Source organism: Meles meles, chromosome 10 (genome assembly GCF_922984935.1).
Source record: "Meles meles chromosome 10, mMelMel3.1 paternal haplotype, whole genome shotgun sequence".
Classification (NCBI taxonomy): Eukaryota; Metazoa; Chordata; class Mammalia; order Carnivora; family Mustelidae; genus Meles; species Meles meles.
Window position 1 is genome coordinate 95,197,791 of NC_060075.1, and position 20,278 is coordinate 95,218,068.

The 20,278-nt window shown below is 62.1% G+C and overlaps 2 protein-coding genes across 2 annotated transcripts; both read right to left on the reverse strand.

Moving 5' to 3' along the window:
• Positions 1 to 3,657: 3,657 nt before the first annotated feature.
• On the reverse strand, positions 3,658 to 7,391 carry MYL7 (myosin light chain 7). Its single transcript, XM_046020798.1, has 8 exons — positions 7,264 to 7,391; positions 5,612 to 5,680; positions 5,264 to 5,377; positions 4,984 to 5,059; positions 4,593 to 4,697; positions 4,159 to 4,237; positions 4,002 to 4,050; positions 3,658 to 3,825 (listed from the first exon to the last, which is right to left on the reverse strand). The coding sequence occupies exons 1-8, from the start codon at positions 7,366 to 7,368 to the stop codon at positions 3,724 to 3,726; spliced, it is 699 nt and encodes a 232-aa protein (XP_045876754.1). The 5' UTR covers positions 7,369 to 7,391; the 3' UTR covers positions 3,658 to 3,723.
• Positions 7,392 to 7,464: 73 nt separating this feature from the next.
• Positions 7,465 to 19,186, reverse strand: GCK (glucokinase). Its single transcript, XM_046020797.1, has 10 exons — positions 19,015 to 19,186; positions 14,810 to 14,972; positions 14,505 to 14,659; positions 13,479 to 13,598; positions 12,416 to 12,511; positions 12,161 to 12,260; positions 10,434 to 10,617; positions 9,420 to 9,575; positions 8,706 to 8,939; positions 7,465 to 8,519 (listed from the first exon to the last, which is right to left on the reverse strand). Exons 1-10 carry the CDS (start codon positions 19,045 to 19,047, stop codon positions 8,375 to 8,377), a joined length of 1,386 nt encoding a protein of 461 aa, XP_045876753.1. The 5' UTR covers positions 19,048 to 19,186; the 3' UTR covers positions 7,465 to 8,374.
• Positions 19,187 to 20,278: the final 1,092 nt, after the last annotated feature.

A 20,278-nucleotide genomic window follows, 5' to 3' on the forward strand; every position in this document is an offset into this window, starting at 1 on the left:
TGTCCCGAATTCCATCCTGGTGTGAATGCCGCAGCAGGACCGTGTGGGCCACAGCCCCCCGCTCGCCAGCTCTGGGGTGCAGGGGCAGGGCCCGGGCCTGGGCGGGGGGCTGAGGGGGTCTCTGGGTAAAATCCGGAGCCCCCGGCCAGCCCTCCAGCAAGCCAGCAGCTCTGGAGGCTGGAAACAGTATCCGCCAATGCAGAGAACTTCTTGGCAAAAGTCACTGGGTAAGTACTAAACCAGAGCTCAGTGCTTGTCACCAGCCGCTGCTAAGAGACCCCAGGGATAGGGAATCCCGCTGTTCTCACCCAGACCGGCCCATCTGCAGCGTTTCCAGGGAACTGGGTTTGCTAATTGCCTTTGTCCGGACGCAAGCCACACTTGTCCCCCTCTTTCAAGCCAGAGGTGGGCTTGCTGGAGTCCCCGTGCATGAGGCAGGAAACTGGGAAACCTCGGAGAAGCGGCTCCTGGCTGCTCGGGGCCCTAACCGGGCTCCATAGCTGGCCAGAGACTTCTCTAGCCATCTGATGGATGGATGGATGCATGCAAAAACAGGTAGGGAAAGACAAGATTTCTAAGGAGAATGAACTAAGAAAAGAAAGGAGTTTCCTTTTTTGGACCAGGGAGTATTAACTTTGTCTTAGTTTTAATGTGCATTTGCCCTTACAGGGGTCCCTGCTGGCCACTGCTCAGGGCCCAGGTGAGGGACTCCAAGGCCCCACAGCCTCCAGGGCCTCCCTGAACAAAAGTGTTTCGGGCGTGGGGTGTCTCTCGAGAGTCTGCATTTCCAACCAGCAGCCCCCTCCCCCCGGGGTCTGGGCGACTTCTGGAGACGTCAGCCTCCACATCTAGGCCTGCGGGGCACTGGGGAAGATGGGGTGGTGGTTCGCTTGCAGCCCCCGAGTGTGAGCCCCTGGCAGAGGAGGGAGGGGCCGGAGCTGTCAGAAGCTCGCCCAGGGAGCCCTGGGCGATTCTAGATGTGGCCCCAGTGAGGGCAAGAGGCTCGGAGACCTCCTCATGGACTCCCCTTAGCAGGCTGTGGGTGAAGTGTGGCGGAGCCCCACTGCCTTGCCTGGGCAGGGGTCGGGGGGCGGTTGTCCTCACAGCAGTGAGGCTTCTGGGGCTCACAGGAAAACGGGAAGTCAGGGCGATTTGGATGCTGCCTCAACAAGGTTTCCCTTGGAGGCACAGGTGGCGAGGGACCCCAAGTCCCCAAGCTTGGCTCCTCAGGTGTGTGTCCAACAAGGTCACACTCCCAGGCCTGGCCCTCTGAGCAGGATCGTATGGTCTCTGCTCTAGACGCAAAACCCTCCCTCACTTCTGCAGAACATGCAGATGCAAGCCTGTCAAACGGGCTTCGGTTGGTTGGGTTTGCGGAGAGCGCTGGCCTGGCCCATTTCCTGGGTTAGAATCTGGGTGCCCCAGAGTCGACAGGCAGGCCATACAGCTAACAGCACGTCCGGTGGAGAGGGGACGGGAGCCAGAAATGAGGGCCACCCACGGCACCTGAAGGTGCCTCGGAGCCTCAGCGAGGAAGGAGAAACAGGAGTCACCGGTTTCAGTGATGCTTGTTTTTAACTCAACACTGGAAAGCAGTGTCCTTTCAATGTGGAACCGTGTGCAAATCCTCAATGAGATATTTTCCATTCTTTTTTGCATGACATCTTCAGGACATCATCCCATCTCAACTCAGGGCATTTCAAGGGCTCCGCAGGCACGGTGGCCAGTGGCTACCATCCTGGGCACTCCGGGCCTCTCTCCCGTCCTGGCCTGTTCCCCTTGTCTGCTGCTCTCTCTTTTGTTGGCCCCCCACACATGAACCCTCGGCTCTCAGTTTACTCCAAACTAGTTAATACAGACAGTTTGGGTGCCGAAAGGACTAACCTTATCGGATAACTACACCAGGAGTGGGAAAAGAAAACTTTGGAAAGCAGAATTGTGACCTGCATACAGATATGCAGTGACACCTGTCAAAGAGTTTAGGTACTCAGAGTACTGGGGGGCTCAGGGTGAAGTGGTGTGCCATCCACTCCGGTCATGATCCTGGGCTCCTGGGCTGGAGACCCGCATGGTCGGGGGGGGGGGGTCCCTGCTCAGTGGGGAGCCTGCTTCTCCCTCTGCCTGTCACTCCCCCTCTTTCAAATAATAAAATCTTTCAAAAACCACCCAGATTTTATGTGTTCATTAGTTCCAAGGGGACCAATAACATGAACGGTCAGTTACCGCACATTCTGTGCTGTGTGTTGTGCCCAGCGTTCTTGCAGTAAAGGAAGCCCGGGAAGGTACAACATCAAGAACACCATAACGAGGAGGGAATGTAGTGCTGTCTTGTGTTTATTGGGAAGAAGTCAGCACGTAAGTGGCCCTCTGTAGTTCAGACCCGTGTGTTCAGGGTCAAGGGAACCGTTCAGGGACGCTGGAAGGAGGCTGCTCTCCACACAGGTGCAAAGCTGGCTTCCTCTGCGGAGAAGGGGAAGACTGAGGTGGTCGCAGGTCTAGGGACGGGAACCTGTGGCCTTGTTGGTTGCCTACGACTTAAAAACGACGAGGTCACAGAAGCCCCACAGAACCAGCCAGCAGTTCGGCTCTGCATGGAAGACGCCTGCGAGCCATCCGCTGGGTCTCACATCTCTGCAGAGGCTTCAATTATCCCTGACTTTCTGAGTCAGCTTGTTGAACAAGCAGAACTCAGGTGTGAATGGAGGCTCGTAAGCTGGCCTGGTTGTGTCCCTGCCCCCCACCCCCACCCCATCCCTGCTCCGGCAGCTCCAGGACTGTCTGATCATGAGTCCGTATGAGAAAGTGCTAGAACTTCGAATTTCAAGTCTCGGCGTGGTAATTAAAATTGTCAAGTCCCAGATAAAAACAAAGACCGAACACGTCTCCAGATGAAAATGCCTTTCCTCTTGCTTGCCTCCAGGGAAGGAAAGTATTCCTCTACCCAGCTCGTCCCACCTCCCAGCTGGGGGGCTGCAGCCAGGCTGGGGGAGGGGAGGTCTGACTTTGTGCAAGGGACTGCCTCTCTCTCCTCCCCTCCTGCTGCCCTCCAGTCCCGAGATAAGACGAGTCCCCTCCGGACCCTGGTTTCTGCAGATGAGGGGGGATGGGACACCAACAGTCTTTCCAGAGAAAGGCTCTCCCTCTCTCCAGCCTTTACCACACCCCCACGCCCTCCACCACCGCCAGACACAAGCATGAGGCCTTTTCCTCTCTCCTTTGGAAGGGTGCAAGTCTGCACGTGCTCTGGTGTGTCCCTTGCTTGCATTTCCAAAATGAAGTAAGTTTGTGTTTTTGGATGGGTTCTTGCGTCTTCCACATGGGGCCCAGCACACGCGCACACACACACACACACACACACACACACACACACACGTGCAGGGAGGCCCACCAGCCGCCCGTAGCAGAAACCAGCCGCCCGTAGCAGAATGGATGCGGAGCGCAGGGCCCCCATGTGGCTGGTGCAGGCCTGGTGGAGGCCATTCAAAGCCCCGCAGTCCGTCTCCTAGATGTGTCCTCACCCGTAAAGTGGGCACACGCTGGCCCACCGTCACAGAGCAGTCCGGGGTTGCCCGAGCTGAGCCATCCAGTGGCTGGGTCCCTCCGCTCCCACTGCTGGCCCCCACCCCATCCGTCCCAGACAGGCCACCACTGCAGGTATGACTGGGAAACAGCATTTATTGTGGTGTCCCCATGGGCCGGCCCTGAGTCGCAGCTGCGCAGAGCTCACTCCTCCTTCTCGTCCCCGTGGGTGATGATGTAGCACAGAGACTTGTAGTCGATGTCCCCCGCCAGGTCCATGGGCGTCAGGGCGAACATCTGCTCCACCTGGGTGGGGGGGGGTGGTCAGAGGCAGATGGGCCAGGGGCCTGCGGTGGCTAGCGGCTGTGACCCGAGGGAGACCTGTGAACCCAGACCCTCCCCGCTGACTCCCAGCCCAGTGCCCTATGGCTAAGAGCCCTGTGAAAGGGAGGAAAAGACCTCGAAGGAACCAGAATCCTCACCTCAGCCAGAGAGAACTTGTCTGCCTGGGTCAGGAGAAGCTGCTTGAACCTGGAGAGAGCCAAAATCTGGCCTGGTCAGGGGACTATGAAGGCTCCCACGGCCCAAGTGGCCGCCCTCCCCCAGGGGCGGATTCTGTGCCCTTCCTCGCACACTTACTCATCCTTGTTCACCACACCCTTGCCATTGGGGTCGAACATTCGGAAGGCACTCAGGATGGCTTCCTCGGGGTCTGTCCCTGGGAGCCCCGGCAGGGGGAGCAGGTGAGCACCAGTGCCCGCAGCCTCCCAGCCCTTGTCCCGTCCCAGGAGCAGAAGGAGGGCATGTCCCGATAAAGGGCCCCTTGGGGCCCAGAAAGGCTAGGACCAGGCATCCTTGGGGCAGGCCTGGCCAGGAGACTGGGATCTGGGACTTGGGAGTGAGGCTGACTGGGGGGTCGGGGTGACCAGTGCCCATAGGTCGGGGAGGCAGGGGAGAGCTCCATGGGCCCTGGGTGGGCCTGGGCCAGGGAGAGTCCAGTCGAGGCCTGGGTGGGGCTTGGGAGGGGTTCAGGCGGCTTCCAGGCCGAAAGACCCAACCCAGCCCGGGCTGACCATTCAGCTTCTCCCCGAAGAGCGTGAGGAAGACGGTGAAGTTGATGGGGCCCTTCCCCTCCTGCAGCATGGCATCCAGCTCCTCTTCCGGAACGCTCACCTTCCCTGGCGGCAGCAGGGCACGGGATGGACACGGCCCGGCCAGCCTCCCCACCCACCCAGGCCGGCCCCCCTCCTTCCTTGCCACAGAGAAGCGTGAAGCGATGGGGAGCTGTGGCCAGTGCAGGGGAGGTGTGTGCGAGCAGACTGACAGGGAGAGAGGTGGGAGCAGGGAAGGAGGGAGGCGGGCGCTGCCTGGCCAGGGAGCCTGTGCTTTCTCAGTGGGACTCCACTGCCCTGGTGTGAGCAGCCGCCCCCTCCTCTGCCAGCAGGGGAAGGCGAAAGCACTCACCAAGCTGGGAGTAGGTCTCCCGAAGGTCTGACTTGCAGATGATGCCGTCACGGTTCTGGTCGATGCAGCTGAAGGCCTGGGCGGCGGGGGGCACCGTCCTTCAGAGGGAACAGCCCCCCCCCCCCCCCGCCCCCGGGGAAGGCCGGAGGTGGGGAGGGGTCCTGGAGGGTGAACGGACCGGAAGGGGCCGGGACGACCGAGTACCGAGTACCGAGAGGAGGGGGTATAGGCAGGGTGGGTGCCAGGACCCATCCCAGGCCACCGGGGTGGGGGCACTCACTTCCTTGAACTCCTGGATCTGGGCTTGCTCAAACATGGAGAACACATTGGAAGAGCCTCGCTGGGCCTGCTTGGTGGCCGCGGCCTTGCCCCGGGTCCCCGCCTTCCTGCTGGCCTGCAACACTGTAGGTGGGGAGAGGCCCTTTCCCCGGCTCCCCAAATACTCCTCCCTTCCCATGCACACCTCCTGAGCACTCCCAGGGGAGCACTCCCAGGCCTGGCTCCTCTTCCCGCCTCTGGAGACTCCCTCTCCAGGCCCAAAGCGAGGAGATGTCGCCAGCGTTCTTCCCCCAGCCCAAGGGACAGCACCTGAGAGCCCACTGGCCTCTGGCTACACCCTGGCACTCACCATCTTCTCTCCGTGGCAGCCGGCTTGCTGCAAGGGCCCCCAGCCCCTTTTACGTTCCAGCCTTATCACCTGGAGCGCCAAATAAGGACAAGAAAAGAGGACAAGCCCAAACTTGGCAGCCCTGCCTGGGCTGGGGGAAGACAGGGCCCCAGGCAGATTCCAGCCACGTTCCTGGTGACCTTCGGGCCCCCTGATGTCTAACATCCAGACATCCACCCATCCAGCAGCAACGGCTCCCAAGGGTAGAGCTTACAGGCTCACAGCTCTCCGCCGCTCTGGATGCTGACTGAAGTAGCGCTCCAAATGAGAAGTCTCCTGTATGACCCCACCTGACTGTCCCTCCTGTAGGTCCAGCCTGGAACCTGCCCCGTCCAAGAGGACAGGGTGCAGAGGACTGGCCTGAGGCCTCTACTGGGCTTGGGAAGGGCAATGGGTATTTCTGAGGATGGTCTCTGGCCTGAGACCCCCAGGGATACCCAGAGTTTGGGTGGATGGTGGCCCTGGCCTCTGGCCCCTCTAATGGAGGGCAGAAGGCAGCCCTGAGCTGGCTGTGGCCCCAAGTGAACCTGTGTGCGAGGTATGTTTGGAATACGGTGCACGACCTGCTCCCCAAGCATCCCCTTGGACCCCCAAGAAAGTGGTTGTGAGTCCTTCATGTGAGGCTCCACTGCGGGCCCCAGGCTCACCCCACTCTGCTGCAGGTCTGCCTGCTCCTTTAGGGCCCCGAGAAGGGCTGGGGGCTGGGGGCCTTCTAGAACAGACGTCATGGGCCCACTGGCTGCCCTCTGGAACCCGGAGCAGAGGAGAGGGCCCACTGGCTGTCCTCCCTCCCCTGGAACCGGGCTCTTTGCAACTGCGTCCTGCCCCTGGGGGGGACAATGCAGAAGCCAGTTGGCAGAGCAGGTGTTGGGGTGGTCCATGAGACCCCAGGCCTCTTTTGTGCAACAAAAAGAGTTTGATGATACCTCCTTCCCTCTCCGGAAATGAAATCTGTAAAACATATAACCTACCCTCAAAGGGAACTTTAAAAATCAAGAGGAGCCTCCGAAAGACAGGGAGAAGAACTTAAGAAGTAGCTTACGTCGACATGGGGTCCAACACGAATGTCAAGACCCAAGGACTGCTGTGGAGTAACCGGACCCTTGTACGACATCCCAGTGCATAATTGGGATTCAGGAGACCTAAGACGATCTGACCCGGTCCCCCACAGGACACCCAGAAAAACCAGAGAACGTCTCAAACCCACGGCTCTGGGTTGAGTTCCGAATCAAACAACAGTCACTGTGGGTCTGTGGTTCCCCTCATTGCAGAGCGCGCGCATGTTCTAACCCCACAACGTGCTGACATGTAACGGGGCATAGCTGAGAGAGGGCGCCAGGCCTGGCCCAGCTAACTCAGAGCAGGTGCGTCACCCAGGAGCCCCTGGAAGGACCTCGGCAATCACCCTCCTCTCCTCCCATCACTGTCACAACCCAAGTGGCTCCAGGGGGCCCCGGCAGAGACCAGCCCTGTCCTACATCCCAGAGCAGCACCCCAGCCCCCAACTCCTTCCCAGGCACTCCCAGAGGCAATCAGAGCCTTCGGGTCCCCATGCACATCCCCCAGGGGCCAGGCCAAGCCGGTGTGTCCAATCACCCTCCCGCCAAGGTTACCTCTATTCCCACAGCCCAGTGTGTCCCTTCACGTTCCCCAGCGCAGCTGGCCAGAGGGCATGGTGAATTTCCAGACACCGAGGCTTGCAGAATGTCTGTGCACATGTGACCATGTCTCCATAGTGTCCCCCTGCCCTTATGCCCAGAGATCAAAGGACACTGGTCAACGCCATGTTCTAAACTTTTAAAACGTTTAATTAAAAAAGCCACACAGTTGCAGGTTGGGCGTGGGAGCTTGGTGTGGCGCACAGAGGTCTGGTGAGAAAAGAGAAGCCTGGGTGGCCCCTTGCGTGCTGAATGCTGACCTCTCCTTCCCCGTCAGCCCTGTGGGAGCCCAGGACCCCACCACGAAGGGGCTCCCAGGCCTGCTCGGGGGTGAGAGGAGAGAGGTCCTCCTCATCCTGGGTCCCTCTGGGCACATAGGGGCTGTAGGGGCTCTGTGTCTTGCACCACCTGGAAGGGTCACAAACCACTCATGGATGGTGGCAGGAGAGCAGCAAGGCCCCATCTCCAGGCCTCGGGATACAAGCAGCCTCCAGGGTGGGGCCTGTCCTCTCCCATCTCCCGGTCCCCAGCAGGCATGAAAACAGCCAGGCCTGGGCGACCGGCAGCCTCTGGCCCCCTGTGGAACCCCACTCTAGGTCTGGCCAGGTCAGCTGCCTCCCCAGTGGGTTGAGTTCCCAGGCAGGAGCGGGGGCGTCCAGAGCAGGCCCCGGGCGAGGCTGAGTCCAGCTGAGGACTCCAAGAGGAGGCAGTGTGGACAGGCAACCAAGTCTTGCATGAGCGACTCCCTTCCGGGTCCTTGATTCCAGTCACACAGGTGAGGAAATTTGTGGGGTCTCCATGCCTGCTCACCTCAGCCCCCAACCCACTCAGGGCCCGGGGCTATCCCACCAACTGCCTCTGAGACAAGAGGCCTGCCCGGGGGCCCCGAAATCCCCCGTGGGCCTTTCCCCATCTTTTGGGGAGGCAGTGGGCATGGGAGGCGTCCAGGGTCCTTACAAAGAGAGACCTCTTTCCTGGGTGAGGGTGGGGGCATCCGTGGGAGCACATCCCCAGGGGCCCAGGTCCAGCAAGCCACTGCCTCCTCCTTGCCTGGTGGCCTCCGCTGTCACTGGCCTAGCATGCAGGCCTTCTTGCAGGCCACCGCCGAGATCAGGGCCGCGCCCCGGCCACTGCCCTCCTCCGACTCGATGAAGGTGATCTCACAGCTGGGGGTCAGTCGGCGCACGCTGGCATGGAACCTCTCCTTGAAGCTGACAAGGGAAGCAGGGCTGCCGTTCCTCCCCCTGCACTCGCAGACCCCCACCCCGCCCGGCAGCAGCGGGAGCAGTAAGCCCAGGGGGCTCCCAGGGACAACCCTGGGGGCGGCAGAGAGCTTGTTTCCGCTCACCTTCCGCCCGAGGCACACGCGGGGCCGTCGGACCGACAGCGGGGCTCACCTGGGGTGCAGCTTGTACACCGAGCCGTCCACGCCCACGGTGATGCGCATCACGTCCTCTCTGCGGCTCTCTCGCATGCGGTTGATGACGCCCGCCAGCCCCGCGGCGCACATGTGTGCGGCGCGCGTGGACACGCTCTCGCAGGCGCGGCGCACGATGTCGCAGTCGGTGGCCGAGGGCCGCAGCCCCAGCGTGCTCAGGATGTTGTAGATCTGCTTGCGGTCGCCTGAGTCGCTGCGGGGGGGGGGGGTCGCTGGAGGGTCACTTGGCCCGGGCCAGCCGGCCCCCGACCCCGACCGCGGGGGCCTCCTCCCCTCCCCCTGCCCACCTCACCCAGGCGAAGCGGGGGAGCGGGGGAGCGGGTCCGATTCCGCCGAGGACCAGCAGTTGCCGGTCACTGTGCCTCACTCTAAGCCCAGGGCCTCCGCTCTAACGTGGACAACCCTGGCGCGCCTTGGGGGCTGGCGCGTGGAGGAAGTGGGACGATCTCCACGGCGGTGGGGAGCCACCGAGGGGACGCGTGGGCTGCGCCCTGGGACCGGGTGCGTGCTCCCCTGCAGGCCACACGGGGCCTGGACCCCCGCCCAACCCTCGCCTGGACCCCGGGGCCCCGCCCACGCCTCGGCCCCCCCCAGCCCCCCCCCACGCCTCGGCCCCGCCCCAGCCCCCCCCCGCTGCGTCCACGCTGCCCCTAGCCCCGCCCGCCCAGCGCACCTCTCCACCTGCGACACGAAGCGCGTCTCGAAGGCACCGCGCGTGCGCAGCTGTTCTGAGGCCTCCCCGCGGAAAAGCAGGTTTTCGTCCACGAGTTTGAGGAGCACGAGCCGCACCAGCTCGCCCATGTACTTGCCGCCGATGAGCTTCTCGTACCTGCACGGAGGGCGGCCGGGTCACCCCCCGCGCGGCCACGAGGAGGCCAGGTAGGGCACTGCGACACCCCGCTCCAGACCTGGTTCGCGCCTACTCTCGTTTATGTCAAGCAGGACTCAGAGATAGGAAGCGCTCCGGGACCTCGGGACCGCACCCTGCCCTACTGCGGGGCATCTGTCCAGGCTGCGGCCTTTCTCCCAGGGCCCCGCGCCCAGCCCACGCCATCCTCCCACGGCCGCGCGGTGGGGGCTGTTCTCATTGACCCGCACGGCGTGGGGAGCTCAGGCTCAGAAGGGCTGGTGCCTGCTGGGACCCTGGGCCCTGGAATCCGCGACAGGGCAGAAGCGTGCAGTGCGTCTTTGTCTCTGCGCGCACGTTATCCCAGCCGCCCAGCAGAGCGGCCGGAGCGCACGAAGGCATGAGCGTCTACGTGGCTCCGTAGGCTCTCCTGACCCAGAGGAGCACCCCGGGGCTGGTCCTCAAGCCGCTCAGACCAGCCTGCTGCATTTGTGGAGCGGTGAACGGGGGAGAGGTGTCTACTCTGGGGAGCTCTGGGCTGAACGCTCTGAGCGCTGACGGGGGGGGTGGGGGGGGTGTGTCAGAGCCTCCCTCCGCAGTGGTCACCTGCTGGGCGGCCTGACCTATGATCCCGGCCCATCGACCCACAGACCCTCTTTCTGGGGACCAAACCTGTGTCTCTCCCTGTGCTGGGTTCACAGGGGCGCCTAGTGCAAGGGGGAGGCGCCAGGTCGCAAGAAAGGATTGTGGGTTTGCTTTTCCCCAGAGCCCTTTGGAAACAAGCCTGTTATCTGCCTGCCTGAGCCGGGCGGGAGGGGGAGCCGAGCGGGTGGTCCTTACAGCTGCTGGCCGGGGTTTAGGGAGTTTTCATCCACCACACGGTCGTACTCCAGCAGGAACTCGTCCAGCTCTCCGGAGTCCCCGAAGGCGCCCCACTCAGTGTTAACGCACATGCGGCCCTCGTCCCCTTCCACCAGCTCCACGTTGTGCATCTCCTCCATGTAGCAGGCGTTACAGCCTGTGCCTGTGGGGGCCAAGGGGTCGGGCCGCTGGGGTGAGGGGTGGGAGAGGAGGGGGAGCAGTCCTGGGAGCCCACCTCTCCTGAGCACACCTCTCTCCACCTGGTGAGCCCACCTCTCTCCACCTGCACCCCCGCAGAGCCCCCGATGGCCCTGGCTTCCTGGCTTCCCTGCTGCCACACCCACCACTGCCTGGCCTGGCGGAGTGGGAAGGCGGCTCGGTTGCTGTGTGACCTCCCCGTCAATGAGCCCGTCTCTCGGGGCTGTTCCTCGTCCCCAGTAGGGGACGGTAACACCTTATCACCTGGGTGCTTGGGAGAACAGAGTGAAACGGGGTGAGGTGCTTTGCCAACTACAGGTGTGCGTGGTTTTATCTCGGTTATGCAGCAGCCTTGTTTTTTGGCACTTTATATACATGTGCTTGAGCGGCTGTCCTGGGCCCTGTTTTGGGGGGCATTGTAATTTACAGAGTCCATTGCACAATGGGGGTCCAGGGATGCAGGGCCGTCCAGTTTTTTTGGTGTGTGCATGTGTGTGTGTGTGTGTGTGTGAGAGAGAAAGAGAGAGAGAGAGAGAAAACCCCAGAAATCCAGACTTTGTTGGGCATACTCCCATTTTGGGGGTTATAACCCTGTTTTTAAGCACTGAGCAGAGTGAGTGCAGGGCAGAGGTGAGCCCAGGCCGGCCTCAGCCATCCCTGCTTTGTCGGGGCTGTGCCTGAGGCAGGGGCTGCAGAGCCCACACACCAAGACAGGGTGTCTCGGGGAGCTGTGGCCCAACAGCTGCCCCAGACAGCTCTGAAGGGGACCGCCGGGAAGCGGGCTCTTGCCCGCTCGCGTTTAGGCAGTGGACTCGAAGACAGCTTTCCGTCGGAAAGTCGAACATGGAACGAGGAGATGTGAGCCTTGAGAGGAGGACGGCACGAGGCCACTGTGTGCCGTGGAGACGGGTTTGTGAGGCCCGGCTCTCAGGGGCCCTGCAGGGCAAATGACTTTGCCACTGACTTTCTGGGGAGCCGGAGCCCGGAGTCAGCAGCTGCATGTCCAGGGGATGACTGACCAGATGGGAACCATGCTCAATGCCCACTCCAGACCCTCAAGAGCTGCTGGGAAGGGCTAAGGCCTGCTGGGGCCAGTGCCACTCCCTTCCTGGCCTTCACTTCGGACAGGGACAGGAAGACCATCTAGGAGGGGACGATGTCCCCTATGCTTGTCCTCTTCCACGGGGACACATCTGTCCGGTTTGATCAATTTACCAGCGAGGGGGATGTAGTTAAATCTCGATGGGCCCCGCGGATCTGTAGCCAGTGTGTCCTCTGATGCCGGGACTTGTGAGTGTTTGATATAATAGCCGCAGTCAGGACGCCCCTGCCTCTCCAGGACCACCCCACATCCTGCCACCTGTGGGGTCCACGCCTGGCACTGGAGCCCTGCTCTGACCATCGCCCATGGCCCAGGACTTTCGGCCCTCACGCCTCAGGGCCGGGGATAAAGGCGGGCCGAGGCTGTGTGCTGCCAGCCCCGAACAGAGCCAGGTGCAAGTCCTTACCCACAATCATGCCGACCTCACACCGGCGGTCTTCGTAGTAGCAGGAGATCATGGTGGCCACCGTGTCGTTGACCATCGCTACCACGTCCATTTCGAAGTCCTGCCAAGAGACCCAGAGGCAACAGTGATCCGTCTGGGATGTTGGCTCAGGCTGCTCCAGGCTCATCCGGCAGTGGGGAGGGTTGCCCAGGAGGCTGTCCTGGCATCATGGCCAGAGGGGAGGGGGGTTCTGAGGGCAGTCATGGGGTGCCTCACCCCTCTCCGTTTGATGGCGTCACGGAGGAGCCCCACGATGTTGTTCCCTTCTGCTCCGGAGGCCTTGAAGCCCTTGGTCCAGTTGAGGAGGATGCCCTGGGGGGGGGTGGGTGAGGCGCCCTGCTCAGCTGGACTGTGGCTTTGAGAGGTGACAGAGGCGACTCTCTCTGAGTACGTCTGTTCCTGCGGGGCTGGCCTCCAGGCCACGTGTGCGGTTCCAGGGGAAAGCCCGGGGCATCACCCAGAGCAGACAGCAGCCTGTATAAGGCCAGGGTCCCTCCCCTGCCGTACACCCAAGGGGAAGACAGTGAGGCACAGTGGCGTCATCCCTTCCTGGAGGGTCTCCCTGGGCCCCTGCACGTCCAGCTGCTGCTGCCCTTCGTGTGCTGTGTGGCCTGGGCACAGAGAACCGAGGAGCCCTGCACTGGCTGTCTCTCCGAGAGGTCGTCTGTGTGTTGTGTGTGTTCACAGTTGATTCACACATGTGTATGATTGATGTGTGTACATGCATAATTACATGTGTGCGTGCGCGCATGTAATGGACTTGGTGTGTGCACATGCGTGTATAATGCACACACGAGTGTGCATGTGTCCTTACATGTAGAAGTGATGGGTAGATGCGTATATATGATTGACCTGTGTGTGCATACAGGCACGTGCATGGTTGACTTCTGCATGTCCATGTGTGTGGATAATGTGCATGTGTGCACGAGCGCGTGTGTGTGTATGGGTGACGGTGGTGGGTGGAGCCTTGGCCCAGCTCAGTCCTGGCGCCCACGCTGGTAGCCTGCCATCACACGGCTGCAATGGCCTGCCAGCGCCCTCCTCCTGCTCACTCGCCTGTGCCCGATCTGCGGCAGGGGACATCTTGCTGGCCTCGGGGGCTCTTTGGTTCAGGCAAACAGAACCAGCCAGATCTCTGTTTCCCAAAGTCCCCCAACAGGCCAGGGACAGAGCCGCGGGTTGAGCCCAAGGCTCTTTCCTGACATGGGGTTGCAGTGGAAGCCTTGGGGAGCTCTTTCTCTGGGGACACGTCTACCCCCCACCCCTGACACGGCCCTACCTTGTCGATGTCCTCGTGCCTCACGGGGAAGGAGAAGGTGAAGCCCAAGGGCAGTTTCTTGTGCTTCATCTGATGCTTGTCCAGGAAGTCGGAGATGCACTCGGAGATGTAGTCGAACAGCTGGAAGACAGGCCACAGCGGCTGTTGGCTGCAGCGCCGCGGGGGCCCAGGAGAGCACGGCCTCCCCGCCTGCCCTGGGCTCCCCTGGCCTGAGTGCTGCCACCACTAGGACAGCGCGACTCCAGGACCAGCCCTGTCCCCAGCCCTGCTGTGTGCTGTCGACTGGTCCCTCCTGCTGGGCCCCGTCACGTCCAGCCACAGACTTAGGACAGAGGCACAGCTGTGGCCGTCACTTGGATTTCTGTCTCTACCACCCAGAGTGGCCTTCGCTGCCTCCAGGTGTGCTGGCCGCCCACGCCCAGTCCCACTGGGGACTGGCCCTACCCTGCTCGTGTGGGCCTGGCCCCAGCCCCGGGTACTCCTCCGCGGCCTGCGGATACCCTCGCTCCCCGTTGGCCGCCCCGTCCACACCAGCCCTGCTGCTTCACGGCCAGTCTGACTGCGTGCAGGAGTGGGGCGAGGACCAGCCCCAGGACTCCTGCCTTGAAACCCTGGTCCCCAGGGGATGGGTTCTCCCTGGGTTGTGGTACGTCCATACCTCTGTACCCTCTCCTGAGCCCTCCCCATGGGCGCAGACGTTATGACTGCAGTCACCCCACTTGGTGTCCCTGCTGGTAGCAGGTGGGGGGGCACACGGGGAGAAGGCAGGGCACACGGGCTGCTTGGACCAGCACGTTCTCGCCGCCGCCCTGGCACACGTCTGAGCGTTCTGGGAAACGGAGCAGGGAGGTGACCTGCTGGGGCCAGCCGCCTCCCTGGGCCCTCTGATGCTGCTTGGCTGCCCTGCCCATGGGTGCCCCTGGCCTGGTAGATAGGTGGGCCCTCCCACCAGGACTGGCGAGCTCAGAGATCCTGTGCAGACTTGACCCTGGCCCCCCGGCCCCCGGCCCCGGCCCGGCCGCTCACCATCTCCGCGGTGCCGGTCATGGCGTCCTCGGGGATGGAGTACATCTGGTGCTTGGTCGTCACGCTCCACTGCCCCTCCGCGCCCTCCCCCACCTTCACCAGCATCACCCTGAAGTTGGTGCCGCCCAGGTCCAGGGAGAGGAAGTCCCCGACTTCTGCAGCCACAGGGAGAAGGGCATCAGCCTTGGGGCTCTGGCCGGCAGGACCCCAAGTCCAGGGAGAGAAGGAGAGAAGGGAGTGGGGGCATCAGAGGTCTGGACCGTAAACAAGGACCGGGGGCCCCTCCCTGCCCACTGCCAGCCAACCTGAGCCCTCTGGGGTGGAGCGCACGTAGGTGGGCAACATCTTCACGCTGGCCTCCTCGTGGGTCTCCAGCCGCAGGCCCCGCGCCATCTCCTTTTGCATCCGCCGCATCACCTTCTTCAGGTCGGCCTCCTGCAGCTGGAAGTCGGCCAGGATCTGCTCGGCCTGTGCGGGGGTGGGGCGGGGAGCAGCCGGTGGGGCCGGGGCCTGGATGCCCCGACTCACGGGGGCCCCACACACACCGGGGGGCTCCTCTGCCCCCTGGCCCTGGGTCCGAGATGACCCCTCTGTTCAAATTCCCCATGAACCAGCCGAAAACCTACAACAGCAGCGTTCCAAGAGCAGCCCCGAAACACCTGTGGCCCGAGGCTGGATGGGGATAGGCAGGGGCAGAGACTGCAGCCCCTCCCTGCAGCTCAGACGCCCACTGTGGGGTCCCTGCCATGCTGACCAGGACAGTGGGTGAGACGGGGTGGGAAGAGCCTGTCTGGAGGTCAGTGGGTGGCTGGCCTGTCACATCTGGTCGTTCTCCACCAGAATTAACGCCGAGGGAGTGCGTGGGCCAGTGTGCAGGAATGGAGCCCGTTTAAGAAAGGCAGCCCCTCCCCAGCACAGGGTACAGCCCACGACCGGTCCAAGCCAAGCACAGCTATCCTGCACCCTTTTGCTGGTGATCTGGTTTCGTGCGGGCACGTGGCCCAGTTCTGGCCAATGACAGGGAAAGAAAAGTGTGATTTTAGCAGGACCTTCTCTTCCCTGGAAGTCAGTGCCCCTGTAACTGTGAACACAGAAGAGTAAGAGTGCGACGGGTGTGATGGCTGGCACCGCAGGAGCTGTCCTGTGACAATGAGGAGTCAGGACTGTCGGTGGGGAGGGATGATGGAGAGGGGCAGAGCCGCCCGGCCCTGACGCACTGGCCGGCTCTGGGCCCTCCCACCTCCACGTGCTGGTTGTGGGAGCAAATGTGGACCACTGGAAGCCGGAGTTAAGCCAGGTTTTCATTTCCCTGCAGCCGACAGCATTCCTAAAGGATACAGGTCCTTCCTTAGGGACCATGTCCCTGCACTTAAAGTTTAAACCCAAGGCAGGTCACAGAGGGATGGGGCTGACTGTCAGGGACAGAACATACAGAACCAGACACCAGTGTTTGCCAAGCCACTCTGCAACTCTGGGCCGGGTGGGGGAGGAAGGGAGCACAGCCCTGGGATGCCCTCCTCCTTGGTGGAGCAGTCCAGGCCATTCTCAGGGGCCCATGGCCACAGGCTGGGCCCCTCTGTCTGGTCTTTCACAAGATTTTAAATGTAAAATTTACCAGCAAGGAGTAGAGACATTAACATTCGCAGAATTCTGCTAATGTGCCATACCCTGTGCACGCTGGCCATGCCGGTTCGCTGGGAGGACATGGCCTCATCGGCTTCAAGAAGAGCCCAGGCTTGCAGAAGCCTCCTGGGAGCTGTGCCTCGTAGCCTGCACCTGGCTGAGCACAAGGGACCTGCTGTCTGAGGGCCCTGAGTGGCTGTTGGGCATCTCGACAGGGACAGAACTGTCCAGAGGGACAGGATGTAAGACAGCAGAGACTCTAAAAAAGAGCCATGCAGACGGCGTGACGGTCCAGCCTCAGGCCCCGCCCCGTTGCTGTGGCTGCCCTCTTGGTGGCGGTGACCCGAGACTCATGAGGGGCGCTGGGCCAAAGTCTTCGCCCTCTGTGTCCAGGCCCACCGTGAGTCCGTGCCGCTGCCAGTGGGTGAAAACCCCCTCTGCCGGCTCCCAGGCCACAGAGACCCTTCTGTGGAACCCCAGAAATCACAGGAAGTCAAACCACCGGGTCAAAGGGCAACATTTAATTTCCTAAACCTAGCTGTTTCTCTCTAAGGACTTGTTCTACGGGAAGGGTCCTGGAAGCATGTAAGGGCTCGCAGTGCTGGGACTCAGGAAGACCCCACATCTGCCTGGGGACGTGCCATCCCTGCCGGGACACCACAGGAGTGGAAGGAATGGAAGCATGAGACAAGTCCATTCTGCCCGTAAAACTGCATCTGGTTGTGGGTCCTGCTTGTCCTGTACAATGTTCTCAAAAGCTTGAGTTTGCTGCCGACATTTAAATAGAGACACTGTACAGACAAATCCGGTTTTGGCAGTGTTTCTGCAAAAGCAGTTCTGCGTTCTCGCTGGGGCTGTGGGCAGGCCACCCGCCTGGGCAGGGTGTGGCGGGGAGCCTGTCCCTGGCCATGAGGGGCTGTGCAGGGGACACTAGGTCTGGGAGGTTCCTCTAGTGGCCCAGGCTGACACTGGCCTCCTGCACCCTTGCCTCTCGTGGTGAGGAGTGTCCTCCGGGCTGGGTACAAGCCTCCTCCTCTCATGCATCGGGGCCTCCTGTGCAGCTTGTCAGCATGCAACCCTGAGGAGGGGGCTCTGACCTGTGCAGACCCCTCAGCCCCAGGGCCATGTGTCTGGGGGACATAGGTGGGGTTCAAGTCATGGGGTGGGAGTCTGCCTCACAGAGCCCTTGGAACATCCCCAGGAGCAGGCCCCTGGTGCCAGGCCCTGTGCGGGGCACCCCCAGTTTTCCCTTATGAGTAATCACCCCGGACGCAGGTGCCGGAGGAGCCCCCTTTCTTATGGTGAGGGAGCTGGGCACTCCGGTCTGCCTTCTCCAGCCCACGGTGCCATGAGGCCCGGACCTGGGTTTGCAGCTGGGCGCTAGCTCCGACCCCACCTTCCCCCAACACTGGGCTGCCTCCTGCCCCGTTTCAGGGCCTGAGGCCAGCCACATAAGTCTCCTGGGAGTGTCATGCTGCTCTCAGTCGAGCTGGCCTAAAGGACCTGCCTGGGTGGCCTGGGAGGGCAGGGTGCTGCCCGAGGGTCCCTGAGAAGCTCCTTGTCCCCCTCCCCCCGGCCGGGCCTTGGGGGAACAAACAAAGCTCAAAGCCTATCCCCCCTTCTTCCCACAACCACTTCCCACCCCCACTTGTCAGGAGGTCACAGGACATATCATTGGGGCTCATGGCTACATCCAAAGATGGGCGGGGGTCTCTTGCCTGATTGTCTCCCCCAGGTTTCAGGCAGGCTGCCCAGTGCTCTCTGACATAGGGGCTCCCCCACCTGGTTCTCCTGGACCGGGCATCCTTTACACCAGGAACATGTGGGCAACAGCCCCAGGGTCACCCACTGTGTGTCCACAGCCACCTGGTTCCCAAAAGCCTCGGAGTCAGGCTGCCGCTGGACCCACAACAGGCTCACACTGGCCCCCGCAGCACTGAGACTGGCACTGGAACCCACAGGTCTCCACAACGTTTGTGCAGGAACCTCATCCCCTGGTCCTCGGGGGCCCACGGCTCCATACAAGCCGGCCACCCAGGACTGTGCCGGGGTAGAAAGCACCTTCGGGCCTTCCCCTCAGTGTCCTCATCTGTTAAGAAGGGACACCCCTGGGGCGTCTGGGTGGCTCAGTGGGTTAAAGCCTCTGCCTTCGGCTCGGGTCGTGATTCCGGAGTCCTGGGATCGAGTCCCCATCGGGCTCCCTGCTCAGCAGGGAGCCTGCTTCCTCCTTCTCTCTGCCTGCCTCTCTGCCTACTTGTGATCTCTGTCAAATAAATAAATAAAATCTTTAAAAAAAAAGGGGGGGGCACCCCTAAGTATCCTGCCTTCTTTTCCGAGTCCCGGGGAGGTCGTCCCAAAGCAATGAATGCTGTATTCAGGGAGCAGGCGTGCTCCCAATGCCGCCTCCATCATCCCCATCCAAACAGCCTGACCCCTCCCACTGCTTCCGGCCTGGATACCGGACGACCGTGTCCAGGCCTGGGGCCGTAAGGACTGTGTCCACACTGATGCCTGGGCCCCCAGAGAGGTTCTACTCCCTGAGGTGGGGTGGGCGGGGTGGGCAACCGGGAGCCTGGTCTCAGCGCGTCTAGACGACTGTTAGCTGAGGGGAGATGGGGACCAAGGGGCAGAGGGCCGTGTGAGGCCTGAACTCAGGACAGTCTGGCCTTGGGAGCCCCACAAGAGAGTTCCCTAGAAGACGTCATCCCTGCAGACCCCTTCTGGAGAGTCTGTACCGTGGCTGTCAGGAAGGGGCCGTGGGGAGGGGGTCAGGGACCGGCACCGCTGCCCCTTAGCCTGGATGCCTCCTTCCAGGGCTCCAGCACCAAACCGAGCGCCCCGTGTGCCCGGGAGGAGGCATAATGCCCCGCCCTGGGATGGTCCTTACCAGACTCCAGGCTGTCTGGGCATCCATCGCCATCTCTCCGAGGGGCCACGAGGTAGGTTTTGGGGGAGGTGGAGACACCCCTGTCTGCTGAGGTGCGCAGCTAGGCTGCAGCCTGGAGCCTGAGGCCCCCTGTGCAGGTGAGGGCCCCCTCGTCGGACAGCTGCCCTCGGCGGGCCGCCCGGGGCTTCTGTAGGGAGCGTTCGGCCCTCAGCTGCTGAAATACCGCACTCGCTGCCCCCGGGTCAGGCGGGGCCGAAGGGCAAAGGGGACCCGCACGGGGTCAGGTCTGACCAGGGCAGCAGCGGGGCCAAGGCCGGGGGCGGTGCCCTTGCTCTCTGCACCCGGTCTGCGGGTTAGTGCCTTCAGATTGGTGCCCGAGGTTCTGGGGAGGGGACAGAACTTGTCTATCTGCCCTCCAGTCCTCGGAAGTGCTGGGGCAGGAAAGCGCAGTGGAGGGCAGCGCACCGGGAGGGCCCCCGCCTGCACCGCTGCCAAGGGAATCCCCAGCAGATCTGTGGGAGGCCGGAAAAGAACCAGGCTGCGAAGGGCCCTCCTACCCTGCTCTGCCGCCACGAAGGGCCCTCCTACCCTGCTCTGCCCCCACCGTCTCGTGTCCTGTGGGTGTGTCCCTTGGGCCAATGAGGCCGCAGGATTAATGGGGTGGGGGGGTGTTTAATACCTCATTCGGGCCAGTGAGAGCTGAGCCCAAGGGCCTGGGGAGGGGCAGGGAAGAAAAGAAGGGGTTTTTGAGACCGAGAGGTGTGGGATGCTGCCCTGATGGCTGTGCCCCATCCCAGGGCCACCCCCAGGTGAAAAATGCTTGTTCGTGTCAGGGCTTCTAAACTAAATCATCAAAACCTGCCTCTAAAAGTCCAGAGGTCATTCTTGGGTTTGGGGTAGTAAAGGTCCAGGTGAGCGCTCGCTCTGGATGCTGGACAGCACGCAGCGTCCCCCCACCCCTGGCCCAACCCCCGCAGGGAGTGAACTTGTCACGGGGACATGCTGGCACCTGCGAGGCCCTGCTAAAATTAGCAGGAGTTCATGAGTGGACAGTGGACGGACAGAATGTCAGACTCTCCTGCCAATGGCCAGTGTAGTCATCCTAGAGAAAGCCCTTGACACGATCGATCCCTTCCTAAAATAGAGCAAAAGCACCTTCACCAGACCCACTTGTGACAGGTCACTGACCCACCAGCATCTGGCTCTGAGCCACCGTTTTTCCGGTGTGTGCCGTGATGGGTCTTGTCCTGGGTTTGGATTGGGG

What these genes read in the sequence shown, in the direction of transcription:
- MYL7 (XM_046020798.1), bottom strand. Translation starts at nt 7,368, where the DNA reads ATGTGCACAGACATTCTGCAAGCCTCGGTGTCTGGAAATTCACCATGC. An exon ending in GCTGCCACGGAGAGAAGATG is followed by an intron (nt 5,378 to 5,611) that starts GTGAGTGCCAGG and finishes ACAGTGTTGCAG; the next exon opens with GCCAGCAGGAAGGCGGGGAC. An exon ending in GGTGTGGTGAACAAGGATGA is followed by an intron (nt 4,051 to 4,158) that starts GTAAGTGTGCGA and finishes GGCTCTCTCCAG; the next exon opens with GTTCAAGCAGCTTCTCCTGA.
- GCK (XM_046020797.1), bottom strand. Translation starts at nt 19,047, where the DNA reads ATGGCGATGGATGCCCAGACAGCCTGGAGTCTG. An exon ending in GGCACGAGGACATCGACAAG is followed by an intron (nt 12,512 to 13,478) that starts GTAGGGCCGTGT and finishes ACCCCCCCCCAG; the next exon opens with GGCATCCTCCTCAACTGGAC. An exon ending in TTCGTGTCGCAGGTGGAGAG is followed by an intron (nt 8,940 to 9,419) that starts GTGCGCTGGGCG and finishes CCCCCCCCGCAG; the next exon opens with CGACTCAGGCGACCGCAAGC.